Source organism: Rhinolophus sinicus, linkage group LG06, assembly GCF_036562045.2.
Source record: "Rhinolophus sinicus isolate RSC01 linkage group LG06, ASM3656204v1, whole genome shotgun sequence".
In the NCBI taxonomy this organism is placed as follows: Eukaryota; Metazoa; Chordata; class Mammalia; order Chiroptera; family Rhinolophidae; genus Rhinolophus; species Rhinolophus sinicus.
Window position 1 is genome coordinate 122,363,889 of NC_133756.1, and position 26,337 is coordinate 122,390,225.

General features: G+C 39.6%; 1 protein-coding gene and 1 pseudogene across 5 annotated transcripts; both read left to right on the forward strand.

Moving 5' to 3' along the window:
• Window positions 1-996: 996 nt before the first annotated feature.
• LOC141572492 (eukaryotic translation initiation factor 3 subunit E-like) lies at window positions 997-7,868 on the forward strand (annotated as a pseudogene).
• A 2,069-nt stretch (window positions 7,869-9,937) lies between these two features.
• On the forward strand, window positions 9,938-26,119 carry LOC109460422 (E3 ubiquitin-protein ligase TRIM22). 5 transcript variants are annotated; one of them, XM_074335893.1, is made up of 10 exons: window positions 10,098-10,723; window positions 12,643-12,903; window positions 13,003-13,234; window positions 14,866-15,357; window positions 15,894-15,989; window positions 16,608-16,838; window positions 20,811-20,833; window positions 22,100-22,200; window positions 22,498-22,524; window positions 22,795-26,119. In XM_074335893.1, exons 4-10 carry the CDS (start codon window positions 14,935-14,937, stop codon window positions 23,388-23,390), a joined length of 1,497 nt encoding a protein of 498 aa, XP_074191994.1. In that variant the 5' UTR covers window positions 10,098-10,723; window positions 12,643-12,903; window positions 13,003-13,234; window positions 14,866-14,934; the 3' UTR covers window positions 23,391-26,119. The 5 variants fall into 5 exon arrangements, with proteins under 5 accessions (XP_074191992.1, XP_074191991.1, XP_074191994.1 ...); XM_074335892.1 differs by having other exon boundaries at window positions 10,098-12,903; XM_074335891.1 differs by lacking the exons at window positions 10,098-10,723; window positions 12,643-12,903; window positions 13,003-13,234 and adding an exon at window positions 9,938-10,019.
• Window positions 26,120-26,337: the final 218 nt, after the last annotated feature.

Sequence of the window (26,337 nt, forward strand, 5' to 3'; positions counted from 1 at the left end):
AGTATCCTATACAATAGATTCGTGCCCTTGAGAGGAACAGTAAATGATTCTGCTGATGTCTCATTTTTTGAGTTCCCAGGCGCTGCTGTCAAGACCACTCCAGTTTCATTCTTGTTTATAGAACTTTTTAAACTGATGCTGGGACTGTTTTCAAGGCCCTTTTGGGGGGAAAGGGGTTAGAAAACTGCAACATAATGAATTTCAAAATCTGTCCAGCAGAGGGAGCCATGTCTTAAAAAGAACAGCCTTTTGGTGTTCAGGCCTTTACCTTGAGTATGCCACCGTGTACACACACCATCTCACAGTTTTTTGTTTTCTAACCAGTTTGAAATTATGATAAGGAATTGACTTACTCAGGATAGCAAAGGAACAAACTTTTCTTAGAGAAGCATACATTATACATTAGGGCCAATCACTGCATAGAGCCCATATCAAGGTATCGAGGGGTGTGCTCACTTCGGCAGCACATATACTAAGATATCGAGGGGTAATAACTTATCTCAGGGAAATGAGAAGGAAAGTACTTGGCCTGGGAAAGATATGCACATGCACATATAAACCTCATACTTACACACCAAATGTATATATGTATATATATGTATAATATATAAATTATGTGCATAAATATGTAGAGAGAATGTTTATCCCAATCTTGAAAAATACCGTAAGAAGAAAAAATTCCTACAGGGTAGTTAAACGTATATATAAACTTATGAGGTGTTCCCAATATCCCACAGCTAATGAATGGAGGAGGTAGGATTAGAACTGGGTCTGTTTCTCTAGCACAGGTGCCCTTTCTGTAGTGTATTCCTCCTAAAAAGGTAAGAGCCAGATACCCCAGGATGTGGGTTAGGAAGGAGAAGCCAGGAGATATAATCTACAGAAGGAGCCAGGAGCATCATGGGAAAATCTTAGGTGTCAATAGATATAGACTGATGTGTTCAATACATGTATCCATTAGTGATATAGGAACAGCTCATGGTATTGGTTTGAAACATGAGCTTTTTCATGATCAGGGAGCTCTTGCAGGTGTCGCACAGGTGAATATTGGGGACAGTTAAGAGCCTGAACTATGAAATGAGATAGAATATCATTATCATGATGTTGCTATTCACTGGACCTTATTAAATAAAATGTAGTTGGATTAAGTTTCTCATCAGAAATAAACATACTAGAACTAACCTGATAGGGATACGGGGGAATTAAATAACAATATCTGCAATAACTTCCTCATTTCCTAGAACTTAAATACTGATCTAGATTGGTGTTAATTAATTTTCACTGTGATTTTAATAATGAATGTTAATAATGAATATTTGTGCTTCAAATATTAATACCTTTGTTATGGTTTGAAATAGAATAAGTTGATTAAGTAATCACCGATGATTTTTAAATTTCATCTTTTTGTAAAATAAATAGTTGCTTTTTTAACCATCAAATATATTTTATCTTATAGGTAAATCATTTTCTGAGTATGCAATTCTAGGTGGTTATTTATTTCTCTAAACATTCTTTTTGAATTTGTTATTTAATAGTCTACTATCAATTAAATTGTCCTTTTTGATTGTGGTAAAAACACTGACCATGAGATCCAACCTTGTAAATATTGAAGGTGTTGCAGTTCAACAGGTGTAAACTTTCAGGCATACAAGATGAATAAGTTCTATAGATATACTGGACAGCATTCTGCCTATAGTTAACTATATTGTTATTATGCACATAATAAATATTTCTTTATTATAAAAGAAAGTCTTATCTTCTTCATAGCTACCTAGTCTTTTATTTTAAGTACTGGAATGAATAGCCTCTTGAAGTGAATATACTAGATGAAAGTGGATTTGATGTTCTTGTCTATTTCCACAGTAATTCTCTTTCATTCGAGAGCCTGTCCTCTGTTTGCCCAGACAAATCTCCATTTTTCAGGTGCTGGTTCACATTATGACTTACAGTGATAGAGGCAGGGTCAGGAGTTCTGCATGAGCTCCCTCAGGTTTGGCGTAAGTCAGTGTTTCCTTTTCCTGGTCAGCCTCTCTCTTTCCAGGGAGCTGGAAGGCTACGGTTGTCCTCAGGAGTGAGTAAAGCCTGTTTTCCTCCAGGGAGGCAGCAGGGCGAATGCTGCAGCAATGAGTGTTCCTGCAGCACATGGTGTTGTCCCCATGCCTTCTGGCATTTTTATTTCCAAGTCTTTCCCAAACTATTGATAAGCTGAGAAGCTGACAGAAAAAGAAATATTTGTCTACTTGACCAAACAGTGTCTTCTCGGGATTCTTGTCTTCGCAAGAAATTCTTCAGTTCTCCATTTCTGGGTGGCCTGTGGTGGGAGAGGGATTCTAAGATAGATACATTCTCTCTCTCTCTGTCTCTCTCTCTCTGTCTCTCTCTCTCTCTGGCTCTCTCTCTCTCTCTCTCTCTCTCTCTCTCTCTCTCTCTCTCTCTCTCCCACACACACACACACACACACACACACACACTCCTCTCTCAGATACTGGGGGAACCTGATTCTTATCCATGTTCCCTTTGATTTCTGCTTTTCTGTCACCCTATTGCTCTGATGGCTGAGGCCATACGTCATTAAGAAAAACCTGTATTCTATGGTGTTATACAACAGGTACTCTCCAAGGATGTCCATGGGTTTTTGTTCCCTGGAATTTCAAGTCTCCAATTCAGAATGTGAAACACGTTACACAAAAAGTACTTGAGTTAGCAAACACAAAGGAGAAAGTTCACACTGAGACATCTTTAAACAAAATACAGCAGCCTCTGTCCCCAAATAAAGCCCTCTCTTCACAAGAGTATGAAGCCTGTAAGCTTCCTCTTGCATTGCTACTCCTCAGAAGGGATTCTGGACTCCTAGTAAAAGTTCACTGAACATCAAGTGTGGGTTTTCTCATGATGCAAGTTTTGCCCTCTCTTGCATCACCTCTGAACCTCATAGTGGCAAATACCCCGTCCTATATGTCTGGGACCTTTAGGATAGTGCTGAGCCATTAATTTGTCAGATGGGTGTCCACGATAGAAATTTGAGGGGAGAGGTTCAGCCGAATTTGAGGGAATAAACAGGCTACATTCTGTAGGTTGATCCATGGAAATTGCGCAGACAGTGGTACTTAGAGCTCTCACTAATGGTGACCGGAAGTTCTAAATCTTGGGGATATTAGATCCCAGTTGGGATAGAGACACATGATCTGCACTTAAGGATATCAGATTGCAGTGATCATCCATTTTGCCCAAGATTTATGATGGTGGATTTATTAATCCTGATTCCTAATTTCGTCATATTGTCCAATCTTAGGTTAATTTTTTGTACCACACACACAGCAACTGCACCATACCTCCCAGTGCTACAAACCCTCCCAGTCCTGGTGACTCATCTATTCACGCAGGGATGGAAAGTGAGACATTGTTGATCTCGTCAGGGTAGTTTGTTTTTACTTTATTTTAAAAGAATGTTTAAATTTAATGATCTAATTATTCACTAAGTATGATGTTAGCTCTAGGTTCTTCCTTATTTCCTTTTTATGAGATTGATATTCCTAATTTTTTATTGTCACGAACAGGTACTATATTTTTTATAATGCTTTTCTGCATGTACTGAAAAAAACATGCGATTCTTACCCTTTGGTTTCTTATTTAAATCAGCTCCTTTGTAGTTGTTTTATTGTTGTATTTGTAGTAGTTTTTCTGTGGTATAAGCTTATGCTATTTCCTTAATATTTTTTACAGATGATTGAGGGCCTGTTTATTATTTTCATATTGACTAATTTTTTATGAATCTACTTTTCATTTCACTTAGTCCTTTGTGATCCTGAAATTGTCTAAAGCAAACCCTGGATTTGTTTTTGAGTGATTGTACGTTTTAGTTTCAGTATTTCAATTGAAAAGAAAAACTGTTTTTATTTATCTTCTGACATTTCCTATTTGGTCATGACTATAAGCATATTTTCTTTTGCCTCTTTTACCTTAGATATAATAGCTGCTATGAAGCCCCTGTATATTAAATACAACATCTGGATTATTTCAGAGTTGGTCTCCATTGACTGCTCTCTCCCCTGAATAGGGTCATTATCTTCTACTTTTTTCATATGTTGTTTCAATCGAGTTGTGGAGGTTGCAGCTCACAGTGGTCCATGAGGGGCTTGAACCCGCAACCTTGTTGTTAAAAGCACTGCGCTCTAACCAACTGAGCTAACCGGCCCCACGCCTGTAATCAATTTTTATATTATGCTTTGAGGATTCTTCCTCCTCTCATCCATGGTAGTAACCCTCTCCATGACTGTTCCTCCCTGTAATGTTGGGGTTTTCCTAGACTATAAGGCCAGCAGTATCTCATTTTTCAATGTCACAAATTTACAGTTCTCAGGAACAAAGACTAAAGCCTATTCTCCAACGAGATAAGAGGGACATTTCTGTAATACAAGGGATGTTCATTCAGTGCTTCATGGCATCCCCGTGTCTTTTTGCATTTTTATTCCTAACTCTTCCCCAATCAAGTTCAGAGCTAAGGGGGAAAAGTGTGCTCTTTACTCAAGTATTATGTTCCCTCATCTCTGCTTGTCTCCAAGAATTCTCATCTTCCTCACATTTGGAAGAACTTTGATGAGACAAGGGATTCCAAGGTGGATATTTCCAGTGTCTCTCTTTGTGTGTATGCACACGTTTATATCTTAGCTCCCATGCATGGAACTGGGAGAAATTCGTCTTCTACATTTTCCCTTTGAACTCCGCCTTCTTGTTAGCCCATTGCTACGATGACCAGGGCTCTGACTCACTAGGAATAATCAGCACTGTTACTGTCAAATGACTGTTAGAGGACATTCATATCTTTTCAGTTACTGGAATGCCCGTCCTCCAGTTCAAGATGAAGCATGTAGTTACAAGGAAAAAAAGACCTGAATACACATTTTTAAGGTCCTTGATACCACTGTCAAGACCATTCTGGCTCTGCTTTTATCTCTGTCTCTCTCCCTCATATATGTTTGTTTTCAGTTATAATCTCCTTGTTCACCTCACTCTCCCCACTGGGCTGATAGACTATTGTCACCTCAGGCATGAGGACCAGCGTGACCTCTCCCAATGCGAGGGAGGAGAGTTGCTTCTGAAATGGTTATTCGTGCAGAGCTTGGGGAGATCCCATGTCCATTCCTCTAGAACTACAGACAGATCATTGCCCTTCAGTAAAGACTATAAGAAGAGTTACTCGTTTTTAGAGTCAATGTATTATATGTCATAATAAACAACCAGATGTTTTTCAAATGTTTGTCCCATTCTTCATTCTCACATTTGAGAAACGAGAAGAGGATGATTTAGAGTGTCGGGGTTAACGCAGAGATGCACAGTAGAGTGACTTTTGGTACACTCTGTTTTTGATCCATGAATCTTGTTGACAATTGGAGGGGATTTGAGGGTTCGGTGTTTGTGTGTTTAGGTGGAGTACACAGGGGCAGGCTAGGATTTGTGCCTCCGACAAATCCCATATTCATCCTTTTACTCTTGCCTTCCTTTGAGTCTCCTATCTGGACCCACATCCTGGGCCCCAGAGAACTAATGGGTTCCCTCTAGACTCTGTATGAGATGTTTGTATGAGGTGCAGTGCTTTTGGAATGTGAAGAAAGAGATTCTTTTGGCAACAAGGCATGTAAAAGCTGGCTCTTTCTCAGGATCCCTCTCTTTAGCCACCCCGCCCCCCAAATTGCATTCTTACAAAATTCCAACTGCAGTATACATTATGCATTTCTGAATAGGATGAGGTGGGGCAGCTTTGGGCTGTAAATCCTTAGACCAATCTACAATTTGATAATTGTGGCTGCAAAGAGGACCTGATGTTTTTAGCTTGTCTGGGAAGAAATTATAAAAAAAATTCATTGGGCCTTTTCCTTGAAAGGTGGCAGAGTATGAGTTGACTACTCTCATCACCACTTTTTGGGTCTGCATTTACTCTTTTCGCTGCTTGAGTTTCTTCTCTCTGTGAACAAGATATACCTATAATGAAAAAGAATTATTACAAGGGAAATTGGGTCTTTTTATGGTAGACATGCTATGGATGTACACATAAACATTTATTCTTTGAGAGAAAAAAGAACATCCGTTGTTGCACAGCTCAAACAGCTTCAGGTGGAAGCAGAACCAATTGTGAAGTTGTTTGAAGATCCAGAAACCACAAGGCAAATGTAGTCATCCATGGATGGTCGGATGCTCTTTGACTACCTGGTGGAATAGCATGGTTTTAGGCAATGGTTAGAGACAATACAGATGTAGCATTCCAATATGAATGTGGGTTCTGTAGAGTTGGTTCCAGCAATGGATAGAAATGTTTTTGAGTTCACTCTGGGGAAAACTGGCCTCTGATATTTTAATGCAGAATTGGGATGCAGCCATGGAAGACCTTACCTGGTTAAAAGAGATCATAGATAATAACTGAGTTCTCTACTCTAGTCTCTTCGGCAGCAAACATGGCTCCTTCTTTAATGACCCCAAAAGGCTTGATAACATTGTCGATCTCTTCTTTACCGCCCACAGTATCTTAATGCAATTCATATGATGAGTCCACATATTCTTTGGTATTTGACGACAGCAGTCATAGGAACAAAGATGTTTGAAAACACCAGCAGGTGCTAAAAGATGTTATCAAAGTTCCACAGGAGTCATAGACATGAAGACCCAATTACAGAGTTTGTTGAATGCTTATATGTAAACTTTGACTTCGATGTGACTCAGACAAAGCAGTGGGAATGTGAATCTGGGCTTTGAATGACTTGTTCGTGTTGGTGTGCCTTGAGGATTTCATTCAAATTGCCCATCTCTTCATATTTGAGACTTTTTGTTGCATCCACCAATGTATCAGCATTAACATGTTGGCAGATTAAGTGAACATGACTCCAGGAAAAGCTGAAATGTGGATGGTAATTTTGATTAGAAATTCACAATTGGATGCCAAGACTGATTCTTAATTAGGTCATGTCGTTATAGGTAACAATGCAGTCGCATCCTATGGACAAGTGATTGAAAAGACCAAAAGCCTTTCATTTACAAGCCAGATGTTGGCTATCAATATTGAGAAGATATTTCATCAGAATAGTAGGTCAGAGGCTCCTACCTGGGCAACTCAAGACTCTGGTTTATGTCTTGGTGTAGAATTAACCCCTGGTTGTTCGCAGAATGTAAAAGAATTTACAAGAACCTACAACAGTATCCAGAGAAGAGATTTATTGAAAGTTAAAAAGGGAGAGAGAGAGTCCTGTTTGGAACTGGCAGAAGTTTTGCCAGGGCAGTCTGAGAGGGAGAGCTGTGGAGAAAGAGGGTTAAGAGAGATACTGGCAAATGAAGTTGTGCCAGGGTCTCATGGGGGACAGCTGCCCTGATGACAAGGAGTGCTGGGACTTTACAGACTTTTTATGCATGATGTAAGGCGCTTGTTAACTTGCAGGGGGCCTGCCATTACAATTGTTTTCTTCAGTGACTTGTCCTTTTCTCATCTGTGATGGATGTCAGCTTCCAGGTGGTTGCTGTTGTGATTGGGAAGTGTTCTGTTCTCGCCTATGATGGATGTAAGGTGCTTATCAGCTTATAGGTACCAGTGCTAGCCAGGGGAGTCAGAGCCAAGCGGTTAATGTTTAGCTCATTCCAGTTAGCCTACAAGCTTGTTCCTGTTAACTCTTTCCTGTTCCATCCTGCCTGTTCACCAGCCCGTTCCTGTTAACTCTTTACTTGTTTCATCAGTTTCTACTGAAGGACTATAAAAATATTTTTAAAAAGCCAATAAAAGAAAGATGAAATAATAAAACTATTATATGAAGGGTGACATACATTTTAGAAACAACAATTGAGTATAAATTTTGGAGAATTTGAATAAAAATGGCTGTGTTTCACTATCTCGTGAAAGAAAATTCATTTGGAAAATTCATTTGTAATAGGGAATGCGAAACCCAAAAGGGGTTTGGGACACAGAGGGGTGGGAACCTCCTCTGAGATAATAGATTTACGGTGGAGAGAAAGCAGTGAGGAAATCAGACCTTGTCAGGGTATAAGAAAGTGTGGGCAATAGGAAGCCCAAATGAACCGTCTCCTCCCATCACCCAAAGTCCATCTCCAGAACTAACCACAAGGCTAAGGTTCACATTCCTGTATATTGTGTTTTGAAGGCCAGGGAGTAACACGTTCTCCTTAGGGCTCTGTGTTCACATTAGTCCCTCCATCTACTGTTGGAGAGGAATCTAATGAAAGATCTCCCACTTTGGGCCTATGATTTTTAACTGTATCTGGTCTGGAAAAGAACACATGGCACAGGAAGTAATGCGATTAGAGTATGGTGGTACAGATAAACAACAAGCATTAAAGTAAGTGAGTAAATCTTAGGAAAAAAAGAATAAATGAAAAATGGTTAAAATTTGTCAAAGGAGTTTATATAAATGTTAATACTGGAATTTTATTATGACCACAGCAATTACGTTGATTGCAACATCAATAGAACAGAATTATGATTATCATCAGTATATTCAAAGTAATGAACATTGTATCTATAGCTGTATAACTGCATGGTTTTCTATTTAAATATCACTCCTGCCCACAACACTTTGTAGTCGATCTGAGACAATAAGGAACAACAGAGAAAGGGTCCCCTCCTGCCTTCGTAAAACTTACTGTTATTGGATGCAGGGCTGGATGGAGAAGGATGCTCCTTGTTAGTGTTAACATGATAACTGAGACGCTAATGGAAAAAATGCCAGCTCTCAGGATGCAATTTGTGCGAAATTTGCATGATTATCATTGCACTTGAAGAGGATCAGGACTTTATTCATTGTTAGAACTAACTTTATTCATAGCCAATAACATTAACCTAATAAGGCTCAGCAATTATTCCTATATAATTTTCCATTCCTGCCTCATAGATATAAGTGAATTAAAGAGTTTAACCCAAGATTAGCTTAGTGTCTGGGGGTTACAACAAGACCAATATCTGTGCTTTAATCCAAAAAACATTGACTTCTCAGTCGCCCTACATGTCTCATATCAGTTAATGTGTGAAAATCGCCAAGCTCTGCCATCTTGTCAGTCAGGGACCCTTGTTCTGGAGCTTCCACTACCTTGCAGCTGCAGCGTCAAAATAGTCAAAGAAAGAACAAGATAGATAACAGGACAGGAGAGTATTTATAGGAACAGAAAGTGTTTCAGTTCTGCTTTTGATTGATAGTGTAAAAAGGACCAAACATTCCCAAAGAAAGTGAGGAAAAGTGAACAATTATGGAGGTGTGAGTGTTACTCAGAGAGAGACTACACTTGAACACCACCGTCTGTTCACCTCCATGCTCTTCCTGCTCTTAGTTGCTGGTAACACGGCACTGAAATAGTTGTACCACCATGAACTCTGGAAGACTTCCCCTTCTGGCCTGCCTAGACAAGGAACAGAAACTGGTAATTACCTGGTGGAACTCTAAGATTCAATGATGTGGAAAACTTTGTCAATAAGCTCACACTGAAAACCCCCCGCCCCCCCCCCCCTTTATTTTTATTGTTAGGACCATTCATGAGGACAACTGCTAACACTCGCAGTAGCAGTATCAGCTTAAATTCACTGGCCTTTATCACTGATTATCTTCCCTGGCACAATCTGCTTTACAAAGAGTAGGTACCCAGATTTTTTGGATCCTTATTTTATCCCTAGTAACTTGTTTAGGGACCTGAATGTAAGATAAGCTGAAGTAATAATTATAGGATTGAATTAAAATTCTGAGTATTCAGGCAAGCTGTCCAATGTATCATTGGAATTCACATTGTTCTCATTCAAATATTCTTGCTGGAGGAAATTGAGATGGGAAAAAGAAAAAAAGCAATTGAGTACCTCCTTGGTACTTGGTCTAGAACACACTGAAGCATTACCCTCCCCCAGTGTCCTGCAGTGACTCGTTGTTTAACTTTCTGTTGTGCTTTAAAAAGGTTTCATTTCCACTCCCAACAACTTAACTTTCATTTCTCATTCACTTCCTGTGGGGCTACTCCTCTGCAGAGAGCTGGTCTCTGGCTTGGTGAGTGAATCTTGACCTGACCACCTGATCTACACTTCCCCTGAAGGTGTGTGGGGGCAGTTTCTGAGGCTTTGGGGTAACAGATTGAATGTGTTTGGGAGAGTTAAATTGTGGTTCTGAAGCTGCTCTGCTAAAGTGGCAGAAGAGGGGAGCATTGAGACTCAAGGAAGAGTGACCTTTAAAGAAGGGACGTTTAAAAAAGCAAAGAGTCTTGTTTATTTCTTAGAGAGACCAGTTTTTCTTGAGGCTGAGTCACCCTCATCTTCTTCCTATTCCTTAGTTTTGACTTTCTGCCTTGCCAGTTCAGCCAGAATACTCTTTTTTGCACAGGCAGAAAATCCCTTCCTCCTTTTATCCAGGGAAGCCTGTGAGATGGAGCCCTGTTTTCCTCTTCATAAAGCCGAAGCTCCTGCTGAGGGCTAGCAGAGATGAGAGCCCTTACCTGGGCACATGTGGGAGGGATGGGATGTTAGGGGCTCTGCAAGGGATCAGATCCTTTTGAAGCTGATCCTGTTATTCTTGTCCCAGTAACTTCCAGGAAGCTGTGCACAACCTTCCCAATAAATGACCAGCTCTTTGGCTGGCCTGAAGGGAGCGGCTGGATGATCACGTTGTTGCCCATGTGTGTAGCTCCCCTGTGGTCACTTGTCTTCTGGAGGTCCAATTTGTTCCCCTCTGAGTGCCACAGCTTACTCTTACTTCAGGTAACCCCATGCCCCTCTGGTATCCTCTCATGATTTAGAAGTTGTTTTGTTTTTTTATCATCAGACAGACCCTTCCGTTGTTTATTACGCAACCCCTTACTCAATTTTCCCATGCACAGATCTAAGGAAAGGAGTTGGGAATTTCTCAGAACGAACTCCATCTTAAGCTCACCTTTGAGCACTGTGTACCGTGATCTCTGTTACATATATTTTGATGTATACTTACCTTTTCTACCCCTTTTCAGGGGTCATGAGTCTGTGCCGTATAGGACTAGGTTCATATGTGGCATATATTCACTGTCTACTCAGGAGCTAATACACAGCCCAAAAAACTGGAGAAGATGGAATTAAAAATTTTTTGAACACTTATTATTAAATTCGTAAGAAAACCATACAGCTGTGGTAAAATCTGTATTAACATCTATTGAACACACAATAAATATTAAGTACCTACCAAACATATTCCGAGTCAGGAGAAAGAAAGTAAACAAACAGTAAAAGAGTAAGATAGTCTGAAGCAAGATGAAGAAATGTAAATAAAGACGTAGAAACGATAATAAACCAATAGGTCAATAATAGAGCAAGATATCTATAGTTCCCTGGTAAAGGGCTTTCCCATTTTAAATAGATTTCAGATTGCATCTCAGTGTGGGAAGGTGATTTTGAACAGAGTCTTCAATGAAATGACGGATTTTTGTCCTGAGCAATTAAGGTGGCCAGTGTGGGTTGGGGTGAAGTTGGGCTCAGAGGTGAGGCAGTAGGAGGGGATGTGTAATGTAGATTTAACTAGACCATGCTAAAGATCGACTCACTGATAACATACATTTGAAGAGAGGAGTGACATAATTGATCTATACTTTTAAAAAATCACTGTGGCCAATGGTGTGAGAAATGATGACAGCAGACTATATGAGACCACTAACAGTTTCAAGAGGACTAATGGGGAAACTATTCCTGGATCCAAGTAAAGCACCTAGTTGGATTGGACCTAAGTGAAGGGAGTGCTATAGGATTTTCTGATGAACTGACTGTGAGAGAAGGGCTGAGACTAGGGGTAGCTTTATGAAGACTGCTTCTGTTACAAAACGACTTCTTTGAAACAAATTGACTTGAGAGCTGGAGCTCTTGGGGCTCGTTCATTAATGTGATGCAGATTAAACCCTGGAGTCTCAGGGGTAGTAGAAGAGGGAGCGCTGAACATAGAGGAATGGGGAGAAGTTGCAATGTTTCTGAGTTCCCCAGGTCTGGATGCCAAAAAGTTTCATCATCCCATTGGCAGTTTCTGACCCAGGGAAAAAGGGAAGTTTCAAGGATGTTGACTGAAACCCTCATAGAATTTTCTCCCCATTGTGGAGACATTTTCATTTTTCTTGTCTGAACTGTACAGATACAGAAAGCTTCTGTGCAGACGACCAGCGTATAGTGAGAAAGGAAACTCAGGACTGAGTTGACCTTTACCTTACTCTGTAAAAACACCTACACTACCATCTCCAAAAGGTAGCATAGGTGTACCTCTACCTGTATGTCTGTTTATCTTAAGTGGGTAGGGTTTCAATTGTGTAATGCTCCTTCAATAATAGACTAAAATGAATGGACAAAGCAAAAATAAGCACTTGTGTTAGTTTTCTGGGGCTGCCATGAATAACGTACCGCAAACTAGTGGCTTAACTGAAATTTGTATTCACACAGTCCTGGAGGCCAGAAATATAACATGAGTGGTGTTGGCAGGGTTGGTTCCTGTCAGGACTGTAAGGGAAGGATTTGTTCCTTGCCTCTCTGTTGTGTTCTGATGGTGCTGGCAATCACTGGAGTTCCTTGGTGTATAGTTTCATGACCGTGATCTCTGCTTTTATCTTCATATGGTATTCTGTATGTGTTCATGTCTATCTGTGTACAAATTTCCCCTTTTCATAACACAGAGTCATGTTGGATTATGTCCCACCCTAATGACTTCATTTTAACACGCTCATCTGCAAAGACCCTATTTCCAATAAAGTTACCTTCACGCATCCTGGGAGTAGGACTTCAACAACTTTTCACAGGATGCAATTCATCACATGACAGCACTCAACGTGTTTGAAATGGGACAGACTTTCTCTCTCCACTATGTGTTGAAACCTCTATGTTGAAACTTGTCTTCCACGACTGACAGATGCCTCCCTGGAACTTAAGTTGCTCAGGTCTGTGTCATGTGTGTGATCCTAAGTATATGAACCCCTCTCTTCCTCCCTAAAAACAGAAATATTCAGGTGCCTATTGACATCTTGCCTTATGTCCAGGTCAAAGGAAAGGCCCAACATCTATTAAACACAAGACTCCGCAGAACCTCAAAATTGGTCTTGATGTCTCCATTTCTAGAGCCCCATTGCACTGGGTATCAATTTAGTTCTTGCATCATCTACCTCTGATTGTCGTTGGTTAAATCAGTGTATTAGTGGAGCGAACTTTGAATGGGGGTCCTGAGGATGACACGTTCACCCCAATTCTACCTATGACAAAAGAATGATCTCTGTAAGTAATCTATTCTATTGACATATCTGGTAAAGGGAGTACTCTTATTTGTCAAAAAATTTAACATGAGAAATAAATAGGTCAAGGTGATCTCTAAATCATAACAGCTTATAAAATTGTTAGTGATAAAATGACTTTCACATTGTGGTCCTTGCTGTGTGTAGGTGTCTCGGGGGAATGAGTTTGAGGGCATGAAAAGTCTCTGTGTGGGACAGGTGTGTTAGGAGGTAAACACGTCTCAGCTATTTGAGAACTCATTTTTTAAAAAATATAGATAGATATTTATTAAACTTATTGGGGTGACACTGGTTAGTAAAATTGTATATGTTTCAAGTGTAAATTTCTATAATACACCATCTATATATTGCATTATGTGTTCACCACCCAGAGTCATGGAGAACGGTTAATTGATAGAAAAAAACATGAAAAACTGATAAGAAAAGTAGTCATCCATGGAGAGAGGAGGAAGTTCTAGTTTTATATATTCATCAAACAGTGTGTTCCTGTGTGTGATACAATGTTCTAGGTACTGACGATACATCAGTGAACAAAACATTGCCTGATCTATGCATGCATTACTTTTCAGAAAGAAGAGGGAGACAGTTAAAGAAACATATTATATATTATGTAGTAAAAACAAGAAAAAGATAGCAAATATATAGGAAGTAATAGTATTTGCAGTTTTGCTACAGATAAATAAGAGCAAGTCTTTCCGGTAAAAAGACATGTATAGGGGAGACTGAGTAAAATGTAAGAGTGAGTCATGCTGACGTCAGGGAGCTGATCAGTCCATGCAGAGAGATACGCCACTGCAAAGTTTCTGAGGCAGCAGTGGTTTTTGTCCTTTTAATAACAAGAATATATTTTTTTGCATGGGAAAGAAAGGCAAGAGAGACAAACCTCAATGACAGCAAAGTGAAAGAATTCAGACTCAAAAAACCATATATTGTGATTTCACTTTTATGAATTAATCAGAAAAAGCAAACCACTAAAAACACAAGGGGATTAATCGATGCCTGAGGCTCAGCGTCAGACGGGGGGTGACTGTTAACGGCATTAGGTTTGTTTTCAAGAAATAAAAATGTTCTCAAATTGGATTTTGGTGTTAGGTATACCATTCCATAAATTTACTAGAAATTATTGTACTCTTAAAATGAATACATGGGATGTAAATATAACTCATGAAACTGTTAAATAAAGGGAAATCAAGCAAATGGCAGAGTAGGATCATTCTATGCAGAGAGAAGAGCAAGTGCAAAAGCCTGGGGCCACAGAGGGGTTAGCACATTTAACATGGAGGATATGTTTTGAGGTGGGGAAGAAAAGGCAAGACTAACGATGGGTTGCACAAAGCTCTTGGTAGGAAGGGCCTCAATTTGTCTTTCTCTCCAGTAGAAGGAGAGAAAATAGCAATCATTGCCTGGACAGGGTGAAATTTCTTATGTGACAAATCAAGAGAAAAGTATTTGAAATTATTACAAAGAGCCCTTTTCATTCTATACTGACCTACTCTTCTTCTCTCTTTTCCTTTCTTTATTGAATATTAATGTTCTCACCAGTTCTAATTCTCTGCACAATCAGTATCCTTCCTATTTCTCCCTTTCTTATCCTGCCCCGTTCATTATCCGCAGCCCTGCAGGAGTTTGTGAGCAAAAGGAGCCTTGGGCATCAGAACAGGAAGAAGTCAGGGGAGCAAGGCAATGGAGTTTTCAGCACAGATGAACATACAAGAGGAGCTGACCTGCCCCCTCTGCCGGGATCTTCTGACAGAACCCATGAGCCTGGGCTGTGGCCACAGCTTCTGCCAAGCTTGCATCACTGCAAACTACAAGGAGCCTTTGTTCGCCCTAGGAGGGGAACACCACTGCCCTGTGTGCCAGAGCAGATACCAGCCTTACAACCTCCAGCCTAATTGGAAACTGGCCAACATACGGAATAAACTCAATGAGGTCAACGCAAGTTCACACCAGTGGCAGGGGGAAAATATCTGTGAGCACCATGGGGAAAGTCGCCTTATCTTCTGTAAGGAGGATGGGAAGTCCATTTGCAAGCTTTGTGTGCTGTCTCTGGAGCACCAAGGTCACCAAACATTCCCCATTGAAGAAGTGGTCAAGGAATGTCAGGTAGGTCCCAGAGTGGAGGACCATTGGGCAGAATGGTATCTGAAGTGAAATCTTCACTTTTTAAATCGTATTTATTCAGCTTGTTATCATAGAACTGAGCCCTGCATTCTCTTTTCATACCCTTGGCTACACTTCTGAGAGCTGAGGGACATTTCTGTGCATTCTTTCATTTTCTTCAAGAATAAACTTAGACTACAAAATTTCAGCAAACAGAAGTTGTTTGAGTGAGAGTTGCTTCCCAAGATGAGTTCTGATTGCAGAACACGGTTGGTTAGATGTGGGAAAGGAAAGGACTTTTCTTGCTGCAGGAGCAGGTCTTCCTCTAGGAAGAGAAGTGCAGGCTACTCTTCGTAAAGGGATGGAAACTTCCATCACCCAGGGATAAAGATTTTTGTCTACGTTCTCGGTTCTAATTGCCAGTATCATTTCTGTGAACTCTAGTCTCTCCTGAGATGAGCCTAATTTCTTCCCTATTTATCCTCTAATCAGGTGCAGAGAAAGCTCATAGTTTGACTTTGGTGATTCCTTTCTCACAGGAGAAGCTACAGGAAGCTCTGAAGAAGCTGACAGACGAGGAGCAGGAAGCTGAGAAGTTAGAAGCTAACATCAGTGAAGAGAGAGCTGCCTGGAAGGTAGGAAGAGATTGTTCCTGAGGAAGTTCTGAGATAGGAAATTGGGCAGCACCTTGGTCCAATCACAAAAAGGCCCCTTCCTCCTTGTTACCTCAGAATTCGTGAGTCCAGAGGACATTTGATTAGTCCTCATTCCATCCCTCTCCTGTTGAGGGCTGGGAGCTGGAGAGTACACCAAGTGAAACCAACTATTTGGAGGCAAAGGCTTAGAGGGAAGCAATGTGAAAATGACTAATGAATCCCATGTCCCATTTCCGTCACTAAGTTTCAGGCTCAGATACTTTCAGAACACACACTGAGGAAGGCCCAGGATTCCCCGTTTAGGAGTTACAGGTGGAAGAGTTTCATATACAGTGTGGCATGACTATCCAGGACAAGTGTCTGCAATTCAGACTTCATCAGGAAATCACATTGTGTCTACTGGTTGGCCTTGACGAAGTAGACTTGAATGAATTGCTTTGGGAGGAGCTAAAGGGAAAATAGTAGGAAAAATGGTTTTCCCAGGAACTGCTGACTTGCTTTCAACTCCCGTCCCTCTGAGAACTGCCTGAGGAAAATAGGTTTTGGCTCATGAAAGCTAGACAGACTGACTGTGTCTTTCTCTTCTCATCCCCAAAGAATCATATGGAGATTGAGAGACAGAGGATTTTGGAAGGGTTTGATGAAATGAGAGGCATCTTGGACAGGGAGGAGTGGATGGAGCTGCAAAAGCTGGAGGAAGATGAAGTGCATGTGCGGGAAAACTTGGCAGCGGCTGAAGACCAGGTAGCCCAGCAGAGGCAGTACGTGAGCGAGCTCATCTTGTATCTCCAGCGTCAGATATGGGGATCGTCACTAGACACGCTGCAGGTAAGGCCTTTGAGAAGCTCCTACATTTGAGATCTGGGGAAAACACAGAGACAAAGTTTCCTGTCCTTCTGGATCCCTGCACTTTATTCCTCATTGAAAATTTCCTTTGCCTCTCAAGTACCCCTTCTCTGTCATTCATATCAGGGATCATAGGAATAATTCAATGTACAAATGGCAAGGAGAATTTCTATTATTATTATTCTATGAAAAGCTGTTGAAAAATTTGGAGAGAAGATTCTTTATAGGCTCCCATTCTCTGTGATCTGGCACTTGTAAGGGATCTCTTCACTAAGCTTAAAGAAACAACTCAAAGCTCTGTTTATGTTTGATTTTGTTTGTGTTTTATGAGGGGTGGCAAATGTAATGTTAGACTGTGTAATACCGAGGTGAGGGATGAGCATGTATGATTATGTGTGTGTGCTTCTGTGTTTGTGTGTGTGTGTGTTTGTGACCGCTAGAGAAGGATGTGGGAAGAAACCTGCAGAGACTTGATGGAGGGATTGTACCTAGTATGAATGTTAAATTATTTTTTCTAGGAATTAATTGCATGACTGTGATCTTAAGCTATAAAATATGTTAGGAAATTCAGGAAATTTCAGAATTTCTCCGCTTGAGTTCTTGCCATTCTCCTTTGCTAGCTAAACAAAAATTTCTTAACTTTGGTTCCAATACTGAAATAACCATTTTCTACCTGCTAGATCTTAACTTCTGTCTTTAAAAAAAACCCCATATTTCTTGAGGTGTAAGTTACATATAAAATCTACCCATTGTAAGTACACATTTCAAAGATTTTTAGTAAATTTATTGAGTTGTTAAACCATGAACAAATTCAGTTCAACATTCTTTGAAAAGACTCTCCCTCTCTCCACTGAATTATTTTGGAACCTTTGTCAAACATCAATTTTCTCTAAATGTAGGATGTATTTCTGGATTATCAATCTGTTACATTACCTTGTACGTTTATTCTTGCTCTAATACTCTAAGCCTTTTTTTCTTTTTTTTATTGGGGAAGGGGAACAGGACCTTATGGGGAACAGTGTGTACTTCCAGGACTTTTCCAAGTCAAGTTGTTGTCCTTTCAGTCTCAGTTGTGGAGGGTGTATCTCAGCTCCAGATCCAGTTGCCGTTGTTAGTTGCAGGGGTCGCAGCCCACCATCCATTGTGGGAGTCGAGGAGTTGAACTGGCAACCTTGTGGTTGAGAGCCGGTGCTCCAACCAACTGAGCCATCTTGCCACCTGGGAGCTGAGCGGCAGCTCTTTGACTTCATTCTAGTTGCAGAAGGTACCTCTCGCTGGCCTAGGTTGGCCAGAGCTCGCGCTCTAAACAAGTCACCCATCTGCCCGATACTCTTAAGCTTTTGATTACTGTGCCTTCATAGAAAATTTTGAAATTGGGCAGTGTGATCTTCCACATTTGTGTTCGTTTTCTAAATTGAAACAGTTTTATTTCATAACAATTCTATTCTAAGCCTGTTGTTCTCTATGGAGACCATTTTAACCACCGCCCCTCAAGGAAGATTTGGCGAATTCTACTGCCATCTAGTGGTATGTAGGCATAGGTGCTGCTACAACGCACAAGGCAGACTCTAGGACAAAAAATTATCTGAGCCAGTATGCCAGTAGTGCCAGAGCTGAGGAACACTCTCCTAGGTCCATCGAATTTTGTATGAAAAATTTTGGATATCTTCTTAGTTTTTTTTTAAAGACTTGTTGAAATTTTGATAGGCATAATAATATAGAATTAAACAATAATTTGAGGAGTACTGCTATCTTAATATAAAATCTCTTAATTTGTTTAGGTAGTCTAAATTCTAACAGCAATATTTTGTAGTTTCTAGCTCAAAAGTCCTTTACTGATTTTCTAAGTATTTCAGTTGATTCTTTTTTATTCTATTATAAATAAATATCAATTTCATATTGGATTTTGCATTAGTAATAATAAAAAATGCAATAAATGTTAATTGATCTAGTATACCACATACACCTTTGTTAGGTTTTAGTTGTGTGTGTGTGTGTGTGTGTGTGTGTGTGTGTGTGTGTTTATTCCTTGAGATTTTCTACATAACGAATCATGCTATCTGTAAATAAATACAACTGTACTTATTTTCCAATCTAGACATTTAAATCTTTCATTTTCCCCTCTTTTTTCTTTTCCTTACTTTTCTTTTTCAAGTATTCCTCATATGATCTAACCAATTCTTATTTTGCTCTCTTCATCTTTCTCTATTTTATGTTTATGAATATGACATTTTTGTCATTCAAAACTAGGCAGGTAGAAATAATGCTTGGTCATTCAGGGATAACCAAGTGAAACCTGAGAATGACACTAACTCAGGAGAAGTACAAGCTCAGAAACAGCACACTAAGGTCGTCATTTGAGTTCAACAGACCGGTTATTCCTGGCGCCAGATAAATTACTGAATATTTTATTTATTCTGTTGGGCACAGTCCAGCCCATCTTTTCTACCAAGCCTTTTTGATTTTGTATTTGGTCATTGGAAATAAACACAAAACTGAGTAATTTGTAAAGTATTCCCTGTATTTGTTGGGCTACAAATGAAAGGTGTGAGTGAGGCAGTTCTTACACAATCATTTAGTCTACGCCGAGATTCAGAGTTTGTTTTTAATTTCAAGCTTGAATTCTTGATGACTTTGCATATTGTTGTTTGTTTAGCTTTTAGTAATGAGCTATAGGACAGTGAAATTTCAACTACAGTTGCTAAGGAGAAACTCCCTCCATTTTGCTATGAAATCCAGGTTTTCTACTCCAAGCTAAACATAGTGCCAGCAAAGACAGAGGATGAAAGCAAAGTATGACTTATGATTGGGATGAGAAAGAGCTAGAGACTGAGGAATCAGACATAGAAAGGTCGAAGGGCAAACTTCCTACCTGGATATAGTACAAAACAACACTTTAGATGTCTATTCATTGGAATGCAGATTAGGAATAGGGGCCAATTGCCCATTTTGAATTAACTCTGTGATAATGTCCAAATGTTAACAAATAAACTAAACTCTGTTAAAAAAAAATAAGGCAAATACTGCTATGATGGGGAAAAGAAGGTAGCTAAAAGAAGTTGAAGGTATGGATTAGACTGTCTTAATACGATACTGGAATTCAGGGTAAGATAAAGTTTTGAGTCAGTGACAGAGTGGATATTGATACCATTCTGGGCAATGGAATGTGAATAGTTGGGAAACAGTACGTTGCATTTTAGGCCTTCTCTGCTGCTGGTTCCTGTGACTTATTTCATACTTCAAAATTGATGAGGTCCTCTATGAGTAGTGTGTAGGAGTATAAAGTGAGTAGAGGGAGGTCAGAGAAATGTTTGCTTCAAGTGCTAGTTTGCTTGTTCCTGCAGCAAAAGAAAGTATATTTCTTGAGGACCATAATTATTAATTATTCATCTTTGATTCCCCAGTGCCTGGAATGATGTCTGACAAATGGAAGATTTCAACTTTATTTGTCTCTAGAATAAATAAAAGCATACAAGTTAAGGAGGTCTTCTCATGAATGTATATTAAAGAAATAGTAGGTCTCTTCTCTTCTTTTAAATATGTTCCATCTCTAGATCCTTGGAGCATTTTTGTCACATCCTCACATGAGTCTTCTAGGATGGTGGGTCTGGGTCTTACCTCTACATTTTGTCTGCCGTACTCTGACCATCTATTTATTCACATCCTATCAAGAGATAGTAGGGGTGTGAGGAGGAAGGTGATAAAACTTCGTAAGGTAGGAGGGATTATCACCCTTTCGAGGATTGCCAGACCAAACATGGATATGTAGTTAAATTTGAATTTCAGATAAATGACACATTATTTTTCAGTAGTAGAGTATCTCAAATATTGTAGTGGTCACGCTAATTCTAAAACATATTTGTTATTGATTCAAAATTAAATTTTAACCTGCCAATTTTATTTTCTCAATCTGGCAACCTTCTACTTGACTCATGTTTTCTCTTTTCTCCCCAGGATGTGATTAACGTCATAAGAAGGTATGTATGCGAGACCAGGTACGGTCCTTTTTGTGTGTGTGAAGACAGAATGATAGCCATAAGAGTTATCTTGGAATGAATCTGGGCTTTTAAAAATTGACAGACATGGGAAATTTGAGCATTACCCCACTGTTTCCAATTGCTTATCACAGATGAAACTGTTTAATGGTAGGAAATTTGGGTGGTGGGAGGTCACAGAGTTAGAGTCAATAGAAACATTAAAAATTAGGGGTTGCAGTATCAGACCTCCATGACTTCAATCATTCTAGTCAAACCTTAGTCTCTACCTCAGCTTTTATTTCTATAATACTTTATAGATGTCTGTCTTGTCACAGGAAGGATCTTGTTCTCTTTATCTGCCAGGCCCCCAAATTTTCCCGGAGGGCATCTCCTTTACATTTTTTTCCCTCCCTGCGGATGGAAGAAACAAGGTCTTTCCAGGTGGTGTTCTTTGGATTTCTAAGTAAATTAAATAAATAGATAAATAAATAAATAAATAAATAAATAAATAAATAAATAAAATAAAATAAACTGATGTCTTGGCAAATAGTGGCTTTGGTCCTGGTGCCAATAATTAATCTCTTTTTGCTTACATACTTACAGCTTGTAGGGAAAATGCCTTTCTCTGGGTAACGTTGCCTACCCACACAGTCTTCCCAAGCACATGAAATTCAGACCACTATTAATTTGGATAGCCTTTCCCATTTTTGTAATGTTTCCCCAGGTAATGTGCCCTCATGTTAGTCTCAGCATCTGTACTGGCGTGAAAGGCTTTGGAGACTGTTGAGACTTCAGTACAGGAGCCCCACACTTGATAACCTAAAACTCTCAGTAGCCATGTTCTAGAGACTCTCCACTGAATGCCAATCTGTCTGGGAACCCACATCTCTGTCCCATCCCTGGAAAACCACTGAGATGGCAGTGACTTCTCTAGAGGCATCAAACACCTTTCATAGGTACCATTACTTCATCTAATATTGTATTATTTTTAAGAGCTTGAGAGCATGGGGTTTATTTTTCCATTTTAAAAGGAAGAGCCCGAGCTTCTTTGAAGAGAAGATCTTCCCAAGGTCACACAGAGGGTAAATAGAAAGTTAAACATGAGGACATTTCTTCTGGTTGCACGTTCAGGGCTCTCGCCTCTCCCTTCCTCAGGCTCTTCAGTGAAGAGGATTCGAGTGCGTCAATAAAATGAAAGGTGAGGGAGACAGTGGTCTTGTAGAGACACAAGGTCAGAGTGTGGATGGTCAATTTTTGTCTTTCTAGGAGTGAGACCTGGACCTGGAAGAAGCCAAAAATTGTTCCCAAGAAACTGAAGAGTGCATTCCAAGCTCCAGATCTGAGCAGGATACTACAAGAGTTTAAAGGTGAGGAGAGCCAGGGGAGGGTGTGAGCATAGGGTTCTTATAGTATCAGAGCAAAATGAGGCAGTGGATGTTGTTTCTAAGTGAGGACAGAAGACAGGAGGTAGGCCTGATAAGGAGAGATACATACCCTATGCTGAAGATGTGATCATACCTAAGGGGGAATGGCCAGGTGTCCTCTCATTCACCAGTTGATAGCCTCACAGGGCTCCCCTCCTTTCTCCCCACTAGAGAGAAAAGATAAGTGTCAGTGTTTCCTCCTTTCTTCTAACAACATCATTGAAATTTTTGTCATTTCAGGCCTGACAGAAGTCCAAAACTACTGGGGTAAGAAGAAGTTACAGCGTCTTCAAATCACCATGTTTTCAAACATGGCGTTTTCAAAATCACCCTTTTCAGAAGTGTCCCATGATCTTAGTTTCATGTGTCCCGCCCAAACACGCATACATTTAAGAGTTCCTAAGTGTTCTACTCATCTCTGACCCTTTAACTCGAGCTCCTCCCAGTCAATTCCCAATATCCTCCTCACAGTGTCACAAAACATACAAAATTGTTTTGTCCTGTATAATTTACGTAACTGTGTAATTTTTCCTGCAGTGGACTTCATGCTGAATCCAGTGAACGCTCTTTCGGGTGTTGTCGTTTCTGCAGATCACAGACAAGTGACAGTCGGGAACAGTTTTATGTTTAGAAATGTATATCCATGCAACTTTTCTGCTTTTGATGTCTTGGGTTGCCAAAATTTCTCCTCAGGGAAATATTACTGGGAAGTAGATGTGTCTCAGAAGATAGCCTGGATCCTGGGGGTATACAGTAATATAAGTAACCTCAATAGAAAAAGGAGCTCTGGGTTTCTTTTTAACCCACACGTAAATTATCAAAATGTTTACTACAGATTCAGACCTGAAAATGGCTACTGGGTTGTAGGATTACAGAATGAATCTGAGTACAATGCCTTTGAGGACTCTTCCACCTCTGATCCCAAGGTCTTGACTCTTTCCATGGCTGTGCCTCCCTGTCGTGTTGGGGTTTTCCTAGACTATGAAGCAGGCACTGTCTCATTTTTTAATGTCACAAACCACGGGTCACTCATCTACAAATTCTCTAAATGTCGCTTTTCTCAGACTGCTTATCCGTATTTCAATCCTTGGAACTGTACAGCTCCCATGACTCTGTGCCAGCCAAACTCCTGAACCTTCTCATTCCCTCACCCACTTGTAGTGCCCCTTGTCCTAAGTGTCATCTCCTGCATCTGAGCTCATCTGTACCATTCATAACATCTCTTTCTTGCTGTCTCCCTTTAGAACTTTCACGCATCCTTGGGATGCACACTCTTTCTGGTTTGAGTTAGGAGAGGACCTTATTTACCCATTTTTGTTTTCTCAAAGAAAGACATCAGAGTCCCTCCTAAAGACAGAGCTGTATTGGTATAGTAGCATCTGTGCACTTCCATTTATCCGTATTTTCCTTTATCACTGACCTGATGAGACATGGCAAAACCTGTCTTCCACCATCCATGATCCTAAGACAGTTCATAATAATCCCTATCCACCACCAACACTAAGGAGTCTTTGAGTGTACGTCTGCTTTTGCCTAAGATATAGCATGTTCATTAGAGAGTCAAGAAAAGAAAAACAAAAATAATATATGTACCCAGAGTGAAAATTCTGTGTTCAAGTGTTTGAGTTCAAATCCTCTTTTATAAGCTATGTAATGATGAATGCATTCTGGGTTTCTTTTTCCCAAAATAGAAATTGAGCTTTAAAACTGTGCCCAACTCTTTTTTTTTTTCTATTTATTTTTTAAATTTATTGGGGTGACAATTGTTAGTAAAATTACATAGATTTCAGGTGTACAATTCTGTATTACATCATCTGCAAATCCCATTGTGTGTTCACCATCCAGAGTCAGTTCTCCTTCCATCACCATATATTTGATCCCTCTTATCCTCATCTCCCACCCCCCACCCTCCTTACCCTCTGGTAACCACTAAACTATTGTCTGTGTCTATGAATTTCTGTTTCTCATTTGTTTGTCTTCTTCTTTTGTTGTTTTTTCTTTTATATACCACATATCAGTGAAATCATATGGTTCTCTGCTTTTTCTGTCTGTGTGCCTAGCTCTTAAGATCAATGTCTGCAACTGTCACTCAATATAAAGTACTTACTCAAGTGTCTTGCACAATATAATAAATATTTGCTGTATTGATTCCTGAAAAGTATAAGCTGTGTCAGTGTCCTATACAGCAGATTCGTGCCCTTGAGAGGAACAGTAAATGATTTTACTAAAGTCTCATTTTTTGAGTTCCCAGGCGCTGTTGTCAAGACCACTCCAGTTTCAGCTTTGTTTTATAGAACTTTTAAAACTGAGGCTGGAACTGTTTTCAGGCCCTTGTTTCGGGAATGGGTTAGAAAACTGCAACAGTATGAGTTTCCAAAATCTGACCAGCAGAGGGAGCCATGTCTTACGAAGAGCAGCCTTTTGGTGTTCAGGACTTTACCTTGAGTATATATACCACCATAATACACACACCATTTCACACACTTTCTTTTTTAATCATTTTCAAATTATGATGAGGAATAGACTTACTCAGAATAGCCAAGGGACAAACTTTTCTTAGACAAGCATACATTATAAATTAGGGCCAATCAATGCATAGAGCCCATATCGAGATATTGAGGGGTCATAACTGATCTCGGGAATGAGAAAGAAAGTACTTGGCCTGGGAAAGTTAGGCAGATACACACATAGACATTCATAGTTACACACATAAATTATGTGTATAAATATATGTAGAGAGAGTATATTTATCCCAGTTAATCTTGAAAAATATAAGAAGAAACAATTCCTATCAGATAGTTAAACGTATATATAAACTTATGAGGTGTTCCCAATATCCCACAGCTAATGAATGGAGGAGGCAGGATTAGAACTGGGTCTGTGTTTCTCTAGCACAGGTGCCCTTTCTGCAGTGCACTCCTCCCAAAAAAGTAAGAGCCAGATACCCCAGGATGTGGGTTAGGAGGGAGAATCCAGGAGATGTAATCTGCAGAAGGAGCCAGGAGCATCATGGGAAAATATTAGGTGTCAAAAGGTATAGACTGATGTGTTCAATCCATGTAGCCATTAGTGATATAGGAGCAGCTCATGGTATTGGCTGGAACCATGTTGAGCTTCTTCATGATCAAGGAGCTCTTGCAGGTGTCGCACAGGTGAATATTGGGGACGGTTAAGAGCCTGAACTATGAAATGAGATAGAATATCATTATCATGATGTTGCTATTCACTGGACCTTATTAAATAAAATGTAGTTGGATTAACTTTCTCATCAGAAATAAACATACTAGAACTTACCTGATAGGGATACGGGGGAATTAAATAATAGAATGTTTGCAATAACTTCCTCATTTCCTACCACTTAAATACTGATCCAGATTGGTGTTAAATAATTTTCACTGTGATTTTAATAATGAATGTTAATAATGAATATTTGTACTTCAAATATTAATACCTTTGTTAGGGTTGAAATAGAATAAGTTGATTAAGTAATCACCGATGATTTTTAAATTTCATCTTTTTGTAAAATAAATAGTTGCTTTTTTAATCTTCAAATATATTTTATCTTATAGGTAAATCATTTTCTGAGTATGCAATTCTAGGTGGTTATTTATTTCTCTAAACATTCTTTTTGAATTTGTTATTTAATAGTCTACTATCAATTAAATTGTCCTTTTTGATTGTGGTAAAAACACTGACCATGAGATCCAACCTTGTAAATATTGAAGGTGTTGCAGTTCAACAGGTGTAAACTTTCAGGCATACAAGATGAATAAGTTCTATAGATATACTGGACAGCATTCTGCCTATAGTTAACTATATTGTTATTATGCACATAATAAATATTTCTTTATTATAAAAGAAAGTCTTATCTTCTTCATAGCTACCTAGTCTTTTATTTTAAGTACTGGAATGAATAGCCTCTTGAAGTGAATATACTAGATGAAAGTGGATTTGATGTTCTTGTCTATTTCCACAGTAATTCTCTTTCATTCAAGAGCCTGTCCTCTGTTTGCCCAGACAAATCTCCATTTCTCAGGTGCTGGTTCACATTATGACTTACAGTGATAGAGGCAGGGTCAG

Bases quoted from the DNA above. Each gene is read 5' to 3' on its own strand.
- LOC109460422 (XM_074335891.1), top strand. From the start codon at position 14,935: ATGGAGTTTTCAGCACAGATGAACATACAAGAGGAGCTGACCTGCCCC. The intron at 15,990-16,607 runs GTAGGAAGAGAT...TCATCCCCAAAG, and splicing joins AAGAGAGAGCTGCCTGGAAG to AATCATATGGAGATTGAGAG. The intron at 22,201-22,497 runs GTGAGGAGAGCC...TTGTCATTTCAG, and splicing joins GATACTACAAGAGTTTAAAG to GCCTGACAGAAGTCCAAAAC.